We start from the raw sequence: 11,685 nt of genomic DNA, 5'->3' as shown, positions 1-11,685 counted from the left end.
ATCATGCTATTAAGTTATGTACTAACATCGTTACCACTAGAGTTTCTAAATAATTATATATCGAATATCGAATATGAAACCATAAATAACGTGAAATTTCACAGAAAGTAAATATATATTTTTAATAATAAAAAAATAGTTTTAGTTTTGATATCGACTTTACAGTGTCTTACAATACGAGTAAGTTCGATTTTTTTAAACGCATATATAAAATACTAAACAGATAAGTTTTGGTAAAATGTATAAGATTGAAGTTTGCATTAATTTAAAAAAAATATGATTTCATTACATAGATTGTTTTATAGTTCTTTATATAGTTTAATCAGTGTATACTTCTAATCCTTACGCGCATTATGTATATGTTTGATTTCCATAATTAAAACATACCTAGTTAATTTGCAATCCCAATATTTATATTCTGTCAAAGCAAATAACGCACATGAAAAATGAATGAAAATTATTTTTATAAACAACTGTCTTTTGGTGGTTTTTCATTGATCGACAGTCATAACCTCCAATTATAAAACAACAAAAAATCAATACCTGAGGCTCGGAAATCAATCGAGCAAACTCAATTTATATTTTTATTACAACATTATCCTTTACATATCCTTTGTTAACTTATATTAATATATACCGTTTGTATATAGCGATACGCTTTACAGAGTAACAAATTATACGTAGAGCGTTTCAATTTTAAAGCGAGCATCTCCGGAAGCGAATTAAAACAATTACATTTAAGATTTTAAATTAAATTATTAGCTAAACTAACCTAAACAGTGAAAATCAATAAAATGCAAAAAGAAAATATCTAGAAATGCCTTTTATTCCATTTATACTTCACCATATAGAGAATAGCTACAACATAGTTATATTTAATATCAAAAATAAAATTTATTTGCACTCACTAGTATTATTTATATTTGAGCTTAAAAATGACTTTTTTGAGAGGTGCGTGTGAACGGAAAATTCATAACGATCTTCACAGCCAGTTACCGCGTCGGCCAACCTAACCGAACAAAAAAGTTCCCCTTCTCCAATGCGTACAATTCTTTCTTTAAATATTGTAAATGCGCCTTTTTTGACAAATTGCCGCTCAAAAAAAATTCAGCCTTTCTCTAAAAACGCTCACGTTCCTAATTCCACAGCGGATCACATTCAAAACACGATTTAAACGCGAACGAAGCTATGATAAAAGGCCTTTTAAAGTGTTCATTTGAGCGAGGGCCGAGATAGCATCCGCCGAGGCTAAAAAATAAGGAAGGAGCTAAAAAGCGAGCAGGCGGGGGGCGACGCGTTAACGCGATAACAATAGCGGCAGAAGAAGAAGGAGCCCGCCGGCAAATCCCGCAACGTGACAGGCGATTTTTATCTGACGAAAACGGTGATTAAGTTACCATCCGCGTGGATTTCCATGTCCCCGCGGCAATAAAACGAACTAATGCCGCCCAGGAGAGATCGCGGCCGCTGCGCAATTTAGCTTCGTCCGCAGAACCGGCCCCGATCGACGCAGTATAATTTTTTTTAAATATGCAGAAAAATAAGTTGTTCTACGTGACGTTTTATAATGTCCAAGTCATGAAGACATGAGTACTGACGTTTGACTTTTCTGACTTACGAGCTAAGATCGTTTGAATCACCCGACTTTAATCTTGACTATTTTCACCATGTCACTCAAAGCTCCCTCGTTATATGATTCACTGACTCATATAGATATACAATAGTTGGAAATTTCTAGTATAAATTATTAAGTTTTAGTGATTTCGTAATCGCTAACCTCTTATACAAACCCAATCACATTATTGTCTACGCAATGATTAAGCAATCTAAGTAAAATTATTTTTTACACATTTAACATAACATCCATTATTACTATTCGCTATATTATCTATTAATAATACAAAAATCGTTAATTTATATTTTCCATCGTTTCTTTTCATAAATATAAAAAAACATCAATTATTTTGATCGTCCGTGCCGATAATCTACAAGATTCTCGACATACGATTTGATCGTAAATTATAAATGTTTCTTAATAACACGAATCTTCTTATTCACGGTCAATTTTATATAATCTGATGTGTCACTATTGCGGGTATAAATAGCAATCGCGACTATAAACCGTTCTTCAGTTTTTCTCGTGTTACACTCAATAAATTATATTATATGTGGGCGATGCGGACTTTATTTTGTATATCAATTTTGGCGCTAATAATTTGTTGCGCCTGCGAAAAACCGGTGAGAAATAAAGATAAATTTGGAACCAATTATAACTTTTTAATTAATGGTATTTTTACAGCAATTCCCAGACGAGTTAAAAGAAATTATTCAAATGATTCATGACACGTGTGTGGGAAAAACAGGAGTTTCTGAACGTAATTATTTTTATAAAATTTATTTACCTTTACTTGCAGTGTTTACCATTTTTTTAAACAATATTACGATTTACAATAAGTGAGAATCGAATGAAGCGCATCTAAACCAAATTTTGACCAATAGAAGGCTTAAAAAACAATTATCCCTTCTCAGAAGTAAAATACCCCTACCTGACGCTTATCAGGTTGTTTTATAAGTCTGCGTTTTTAAGATGCGGATTAAATGAGTTAAAAATTACAACGTGTACTACTTTTACCAAATTAAATATTCTCCATATTTTTCTACAATTATTCTCAAGGTGTTAATCACTTTTATATCTGATTCGAATAATAATGTATTTTGGAAGCAATAATTTTTTTCACCTAAGGGCCCATACGCACTGTCGGCTAGCCGACTAGGCGACTGTACTTTATATGGTTTTAAATGGGTGCATACGCACGCAGGCGCCGAGTCGCCGGAGCGTCAGGCGCGATCCTGCGCAGAGGTGATGCACAGGCGACTTGCCTGTCGCGGCAACCTATAAAAGCATGGGTTTAGATGAGTGCATTCGCACGAGGAGCGACTTTCGAGGCGACTTATACATCATTCACAAAAAATGGCTTCGACACAGAAACGCTCATCGTAGAAATTGAATCCCGAATCGTTTACAATAATTTTATATGAATATTGATAACGAAAAAAAAATATTGTGAAATAATATGCATAATTATTTTATATTATTTCTTGCTTCTCAATTTAAATTAATTTTATTAACATAATACAGATACATTTATAATTGCATTTGGGAAACAAAAAGCGTTTCATACGGGGAAATTCAATATTATATTGAAAATAAAATAATATTTTTTTCTCTTTAAAATTAATATTGCAATTTCTTCGCGAATGTACTACCCGACCTCGAGTCGCTCGGCTTAGCCGCCTAGCCTAGCTACCTGCGTTTTTGAGCCGGCGGTCCCTAGTCGCCGGCGACTAGCCGCCCGGCGACTGTACTTTATATGGTTTTAAATGGGTGCATACGCACGCAGGCGCCGAGTCGCCGGAGCGTCAGGCGCGATCCTGTGCAGAGGTGATGCACAGGCGACTTGCCTGTCGCGGCAACCTATAAAAGCATGGGTTTAGATGAGTGCATTCGCACGAGGAGCGACTTTCGAGGCGACTTACACATCATTCACAAAAAATGGCTTCGACACAGAAACGCTCATCGTAGAAATTGAATCCCGAATCGTTTACAATAATTTTATATGAATATTGATAACGAAAAAAAAATATTGTGAAATAATATGTATAATTATTTTATATTATTTCTTGCTTCTCAATTTAAATTAATTTTATTAACATAATACAGATACATTTATAATTGCATTTGGGAAACAAAAAGCGTTTCATACGGGGAAATTCAATATTATATTGAAAATAAAATAATATTTTTTTCTCTTTAAAATTAATATTGCAATTTCTTCGCGAATGTACTACCCGACCTCGAGTCGCTCGGCTTAGCCGCCTAGCCTAGCTACCTGCGTTTTTGAGCCGGCGGTCCCCAGTCGCCGGCGGCTAGCCGACAGTGCGTATGGGCCCTAAAAGTTGTAGCAGAGATCTAAATAGAAGATAGTCGCTTGGAGCAATGTCTGAAAAATATGGTGGGCGAGAAAGAAGTTCCCAAGAAATTTTCTATCGTCTCCTTAGATACACGAGGGCGAGCGCTGTCTTGGTGTTAATTACTATTAATTACTGTTTGTTAATTACTATTTGTCGTTTCAGAGGTAATCAAAGATTGTGAGACTGGCACGTTTCCCGACGATAGAAGCTTAAAATGTTATATGTTCTGCCTAATGGAGGAAGCTAGTTTTGTTAGTAAATACTAAATACATATTTTTTAATATTTATAGTACTCGTTTAATTTTGCTAATCTACACGATTCGATTCATATAAGGTCAACGACGATGGCTCCATAGACTACGACATGCTTTGTAGCATGGTTCCGGATAGTTGGAGAGATAAATTTACAAGCATGATCAACGCGTGTAAACATTTAGGTAATTAATTAAATAAATAATATCAAAACGTACAGAAAAATTTTATATTTGAAAAAATCAATAGATGTACCTGGTAAAGACGGATGCGAAAGAGCGTTCGATGTACACGTATGCCTTCAGAAAAATAATCCTGATGTGAGTATTTTCACAGTAATACATTTAAAAATAAATATTAATTTGTTTTTATTTTTTCAGATATATTATCTGTTTTAGTAGGTATACTTAATAACTATAAAAAAAAATATAAATATATTATTATCACTGTATTATGCAGAATAAAATTGTACCACAAGTTTTGATCATATATTTTGTACCACTTAAGCAATTTGTATCCTTTTAATATTTAACAAACGAAAAATACATAATAACCCAAACTTCAGAAATTGGGATGATTCGTCGAAATTTTGGCGAATCACCCCTTATCTCGTTGTGTCAGTAAATTCGCGTTTTGCTTACTTAATGTGGCACATGTGGCCGCCACAAAATTTAAAATAGTTTATCGAAAGCTCAAGCAACGTTTATAAATATTGTTGAGCAGGAACGCTGTTTCTGCTTTTTCCAGGGGTAAGCAAAGGCTAGCTAGTTAGTTATAGTTATTTTAATATTTCGATTCCATTAGAATTTATATATTTTATTAAATGACATGCATTTGTATGGCTAAATTCAAGAAGATATCCCTGCTTAGAATCCACGTCAAAAGCAACATGCTTCTTACTTTTTTTTATTTGTTCTTTTAAATTTTATTAATAAATATTTTATGTATACTTGATATATTTTTCTAAATGTATACGTATTACATTTACAGTTTTAAATAGTAACCATTAAATGAGTTATTTCTTACTCATGAAAAATTACATAACTATAAATATAAATAAAATAAAATAAAAATCATGCCGTCACAGTGGAAACGCTCAGTTAATTATCTTTCATATTTAGACTTTCCATAGCATTATTACGACTTACAATAAGTGAGAATCGAGTGAAACTAATCTAAACTGATTTTTTTATCAATAGGAGAGCGTAAAAAACAACTATCCCTTCTCAGAAGTGATAATTGTTTTTGCGCCCTCCTATTGACCAAAATTAAATTTGAATATACTTTTATCAGCCCTCTTATATCATAATTCATGTATGCTATATTTTTAAAACATAATGTACTGTAATGTGGCGTAGCTAGGGAGGGGGGGGGGGCCGCCCCGAGTGGATCTTGCTTGGGGACGGCATATTCGCGATGGGATCGTTTCGTGTGGTTCTTAACCCTGAATGCACTAAAACATATATAAATCCACGAATAACAAGAGCTTAATAATAATCAAATTATTATTTTAAGAAATACTGATTTTATGACCCTGCAAAAAATGTATGGGGGGGGGGGGGCGGCAATTTTAAGGTTCGCCCTGGGCTGCACATACCCTAGCTAAGCCACTGGTACTATTCAAGTTCAGATAAATTATGGAGCAATATGCGAGATGTGACTATCTAACTTCTTCTTATGCTTATTTATCACTGAGAGAAGAGTTGGGTTAGTTTGTATTTTGGACTTAATCTTTAAAAAGTTTATATACTACAATTAGTGTTAGAACTTTCTTTAGATTAGGTTTGGGTAAGAACAGCAAATGGACGTTTAGCAACTGTCAAATTGAATTTCATAGATATTTTAAAGCGGCATATATAATATATAATTTCAATCAGTTAAATTATATTTTTCTACTTTGTATTTGGACCTCACTAATGAAAATGTAACTTTACTAAAAAATACATCTTCACTTATACATCGCATGTAAATAAATAATGGTTAGTATGTAAATGTATGTATTACTACATATGGAAAAAATGAAATCAAATAATTGTACTAGAATCAGCCAGAAAATTTATATTTTAAATGTACAAATATATATCTACCGGTGAAAATTTTTACCTGTTTTGTCTTCAACTCTTTTAATATTTAGATTAAGTAAAAAATTGTAAAATAGAATATTAAAACAAAAAATATGATAATTTTAGTTTCTTTTTCGTTAAAAAGCCATAAGCATGAAGTAGTTAATCCGGGAACAGAAATATTAAAAACACCCAATAAAATATTAAATTTACGGCTAACTAGCCGGTGCGGCATTGCGGTGCAAAATCCAAGAGATTGCTTACAGTTTCGGTCGTTTTCTTTGGATTGCTTCACGCAAACGACAAAAATCTAACAAGGCCATGGTAATAATCAAAGAAAACAGTATGTAGAACCTTGACATTTGATCGAACTTGACATGCTTTTTGGTCTTGGCACTACAGTAACGCATTGTACTGGATAATTAGAACCAGCCCAAGGATATTCAACGCCCCGTCCAAGAACTAAAACTTGCGCTCCTCCCCTCCATCCACCACGTTATCATTGACACATTGACAAGAAAACACATTACATATAAAAGAAAACCATATGAATCTATCCTGGTATTAAACTTGAATACAATTTTGAGAATTTCGCAATGAAATTAAAATGTTTTAGAGTCAGTAAAACAATTTGAAGAACCGAACTGATTGCAGGATTTGGCCTTCATTACAGATATAACGCGGCACTTATTTGATATAAATTTGAAGTTTTAGGTTCGAAATAAAGTTATTACTTTTATGTGGGACTACATAAAAGCATTCAAATTAAAACTTACATTTAGAAAAATCAACTACAAAATTGTAATATTATTATTTTTCATACATACTAAAAATATCGAAATTAAATCAAGAAAATATCAGTTGTGATTTTAAAAATAAATTATTTAGTACTACATTTTGTTTTCAACGCCGAAAAAGTAAAAAGTAACATTTTAATGTAATTGATAAAAATTCCCTGCAACTCCGTACAAAAACAATAACGAAGTTGGTATTCTTGATTTTTACTTGCCATATTATGTTATTGAAACGCGTATGCTTACAGCAAAACTATTAGCAAAATGTGGTAGTACATACCTGTGTAAAAACCTATTTTCTTTTTTAAAGACTAATAAGACTTCACGCAGGATGAGATTAACAGATAACCATTAAAATCAGCACTGAAAAAATTTCAGGCAAAATATTTAAAGTTTCGAGCAAAAAATATAAATTGTATTTACACATTAATTCTAAGTTTTCAGAACATTTTTTTTGATTTTTTTTCGGAAATATTTCTTAAATCAAACAAAAAGATCCATTAAATCAATTACCACGATAAAATCTTTAGCTTAGCGTAATCGCCACAAGATTCCTCAAAAACAATTGTGCGCCTTTAAGGGATGGTTTCTTAACTGAATCGTTCCAAGAAATTTCATTCCATTGTCCTTTTCATATACAAACTTATATTCATATGACCTATATTTTATAACACATAAATATAAAATATTTTTATTTTTTATTATCCTGCATATTAACGCTTCTTTCTGTGTGACAAATAAATCAGTCGCTAATTCTTAATTTATAAAAGTAAATATATTTTTATTTTATCGTTTTTGATAAAAATAATATTTATAATGAAGTAATATATTTTTAAAACTAAAGCTATTTTTAATATATCGTTTTCACCCTAAATATTATATTTTTATCCCCTTTAGTATGAAAAATAGTAGGTAATAATGTCATGGCCGAAAAATTTGGTACTAAGACGCACAACGTTCGCACTGACGTTTGTGACAAGTTTGAAACGACAAAATGACTAGCTTTTACTGTCGTTTGTGTTTACGACATAGCTCGCGAGTTGTAAACGGATACGAAGGCATTATCCTTAGGAAAGTCCACAAATTGTTCAACTTTTGGGTAAGATTTAGTGTCACTTTCGTCCTTTCGACGTATGTTTATAAACCCGTTGACCTTAGATAAAACCGAGAGACGTCGCCACCAAAATATGCAAACGCTGCGCTAGAAACGTTAAGCAATATTATAAATTTCACCGACAAGTAAACAAATCTCAACATTTACTCGACTGTGGACTGGTAAAGAGAATGAAAAAAATAAAAAAAGAGGTATGATTTATTTTATTCTGAATTGTTTGTATTCATCAAACAAAATTTGTTCGATGAATAGAATATTGTTATCATTTCAGTGCGAATTTGTCGGTAACCTTACAGAAACTAACGCTGAATTCGAACCGTATACGATTAAGGAAGACTTATCCGATGTAGATGAATTGGATTTAAACTCGTCGGAAAAACGAAACGTCAAAGCTTCGGGAATAATCGATCGAGTCGATTTAGACTTGATTAAAAATGAGGTGAAATATACATTTAAATTTAATTGTTCTATTTCTTCTTTATGTACTTCTCAGTTACACTTATTGATTCGTGTTTCTAATGTAAAATTTATTTATTTATTTTTAATTTATTGATTTTGAAAATCTTTTATTGATTGACTGCTATTCAAACGTGTATTTTACAATGTTACAAGTTACAATGTTTTCTCCCGAATTGAAAACGATTCAATGTAAAAGCTTCTTTGGGAATGTACACCTATCTTTTTTTAATTTCTTATATTACCTGTAGTGTATTTTGTAATGCTGGTAATACCCAAGACCCAATTCCTAGTTAACACATTGTTTGGGGGTATAATTTGGAGGTCTAATATAATTTTATAAAATTTTAAATGCCAAACTCACCATATACTAAGTTTTCAAATTCTAAAGATCGATTAAAGAACCATTTATAATAGTTAAGTAAAACTATCACAATAACTAAGCACACACGCAAACTGTCTGAACTCAGACATCTTCAAAAGATCAAAAACTTGCTATTATATGTGGTGGTTTTTATTTATTTGGAAGTAATTTCTTAAGAATAGACAAACAAAAAGATCTGTTTGTTTTGAGCACGGACAGACAAATCTGTGTCTTTTTTCACCACACACGATTAGATTTGACCGCCAGGCACCTGTGACGGGCAAATTTGTTGGATGTGCTATTGCCACAAAATCTTTTCCACCAACCCCATGTAAATGAACCATCCCTATCCAGGTATAAAAAAAAGGTTTGAACAGAGTTGCAATACAAAAGCAGCCCATTAAAAATCTGATATAAATACCATGTGTTTATATAATATAGATTCACGTCGCGATTTAGCTGCATCAGCATCTAACGGAGAGTGATGAAATCAATCGTAAAAATAACCCGTATAAATATGTTACCCGACGTCTACCACCAGTCAACAAAAAACGTATTTTTACGGGTCCCAAATACAAGCTACAATTGAAAAAAAACCTAGTTTTATGTGTTCCGCAAACAACGTGTTAAGACTGTAAAAGTATGTTATCATAATATAACATCGTAAACAGTTTTACAAATTACGCATAAATGCTACTAATAAGTACTATAGAACTTAATTAATTGAATTTGCCCTTTTTCCTAATCGCTGATAACACTCGACTTACTTATTTAAATTTAATATTTATGTATTTCAGATTCCACCAGATAATGATGTACTACCGTGTAAGATTGAAAGCGAATCACTCGAGCGAATACCTTATGATTCAAATGCAATAACATCAGATGACAGAACGTACTACGTGAAAGCAACTCGAAACAATCCTGCACATTATTTACGACCCGAAGATAGTTATAAGTATATGAGTTTATTTAGTTTTATATTACGATTGAAATACAAAATAAATATCCCGAGCCTAAACCTTATAGATGTCATATTTGTAAGGAAATGGTACCACTTGGACCCGCTTTGGATGAACATATGCTGAAACACACTACTAATTATTCAGGACATTCTTTTAGATGCGTTCTTTGCAATAAAAAGTAATTATTTCATATTTTTTATTTATAAGTTCATTAAAAGTACAGAAATTATGCCAGTACAAAATAATCCCATATACTCATACAGCTTTAAACTAACAATAAATTTTGCGAAAAAATGAATATGAAAAATTTATATTTAGACCTTTCCGAAAGCAACTTTCTAAACGACGTTTTCTAAAACATCGAGTGTCTAAAAAGTCCTTCGTCTTTGTAATAATTAGCTCTTTGAACTCCACAGGCCTGAAAAAGTGACGCATATGTTTCTGAAACCTGAACGGCTGACTTATTGGCTTCACTATCTATCATTACACAACGGACTTGTATTCCAGCCTGCAAAGAAAAATCTGGGTTGCAAAAAAAAAACTTTCGACTCGTCAAATAACTATATTTTTCAATATGTAAATATACCATGTACAGTTCGAGGGACCTCTTTCGAGTTGGAAACCCCAAGCTCTTGAGAGGAAGTAAACTCTGTGAACACCCAACCGAGGTAGTGTCCTTTGGACTACCAATGACGAGCAAAGCATTGCATTTCAACCCCAGTTGGCTAATAAGGGCCCGGCCCTTAGGTACCGGGGGCTAAATCTGGAACTGAGGCATCACGAAAGTGATGTACAAGGATGAAGCATAGAAATGCAGTGGCAAGCAAAGCTAATGCTATGCAAATGCAATGCAATAGATTTGCAGGTGGTCAGGAGAGCTTTTCCCAAAAACGCTCGGGAGAAACACTATTGAGACTAACAAATAACGTAGTACTACGGGGGGTGGATCCCGTTCGGTTTATATGAAGTTAAAAAAATGGGATAGTGAACCCAACCTAACTGGCGAACGGTTGATGATGCTCGATTTATATCAAGTTAAAAAATATGGAAGAGTGTACCTAGCCAATTAATGATCAGTATATATGAAATTTAGTCGCTTAATAGCGAATTTAATCTATGTAGGATCGCCGTCGGTGTTCTTCTCTCCATACTGTTAATCTTTCAACAGCCTGACGCTGCGGCTTCCACCCTCTTGAATTCGCATCAAATGGAAATATTATATGCATGTTTTTATTGCTTTCCAGCGAATCGCTTAGGTCAACAGCACATCAGCGTTGCAAATAATATCAGATTATATTCTTTAACAATATTGTTTGATAATTTTAAGTGAATACTGCGCCTTTATTTGGTATTACGGCGCCCCACAAAATCTAACGCTCCAGGCGATCGCCTGTACTGCCTGCCTCTCAGGCCGGCCCTGGTTCGCGCACCCCCTAACTGTATTTGGATTTTGGATTTGCGTTTGGTATTCAAACGACCGTTTCTATTGAATATCGATTTGTAACTATCAATTATAATATACTATTTAAAAATAAGAATGAAAAAACATACTGGTCCATCACGGTAAAGATTATCGTGGAAAAATACTACCATATTATTATGTTTAGCATATAGATCTCCAAATAGTGAACCAAATTCATTCTTAGAATTCATAAATAATATTTCAAAATGGAGTTCTGATAAAATTATTGAAACCATTTAATAG

At 32.9% G+C, this 11,685-nt stretch overlaps 1 protein-coding gene across 1 annotated transcript; it reads left to right on the top strand.

Annotated features, from left to right (window-relative positions):
* The first annotated feature begins 2,303 nt into the window (after window positions 1–2,303).
* Window positions 2,304–4,622, top strand: LOC148231428 (general odorant-binding protein 83a-like). Its single transcript, XM_088193588.1, has 5 exons — window positions 2,304–2,375; window positions 4,135–4,223; window positions 4,307–4,409; window positions 4,474–4,544; window positions 4,605–4,622. Exons 1-5 carry the CDS (start codon window positions 2,333–2,335, stop codon window positions 4,620–4,622), a joined length of 324 nt encoding a protein of 107 aa, XP_088049714.1. The 5' UTR covers window positions 2,304–2,332.
* Window positions 4,623–11,685: the final 7,063 nt, after the last annotated feature.

This window comes from Plectrocnemia conspersa, unplaced genomic scaffold (genome assembly GCF_051122295.1).
Source record: "Plectrocnemia conspersa isolate PC_06_02 unplaced genomic scaffold, ASM5112229v1 ptg000009l, whole genome shotgun sequence".
NCBI classification, from domain to species: Eukaryota; Metazoa; Arthropoda; class Insecta; order Trichoptera; family Polycentropodidae; genus Plectrocnemia; species Plectrocnemia conspersa.
The sequence above is the reverse complement of the archived record's forward strand: the minus strand, read 5'-3'. Positions and strand labels throughout refer to the sequence as shown.

What these genes read in the sequence shown, in the direction of transcription:
- LOC148231428 (XM_088193588.1), top strand. Translation starts at nt 2,333, where the DNA reads ATGATTCATGACACGTGTGTGGGAAAAACAGGAGTTTCTGAAC. An exon ending in AAAAACAGGAGTTTCTGAAC is followed by an intron (nt 2,376 to 4,134) that starts GTAATTATTTTT and finishes TTGTCGTTTCAG; the next exon opens with AGGTAATCAAAGATTGTGAG. An exon ending in TAATGGAGGAAGCTAGTTTT is followed by an intron (nt 4,224 to 4,306) that starts GTTAGTAAATAC and finishes GATTCATATAAG; the next exon opens with GTCAACGACGATGGCTCCAT.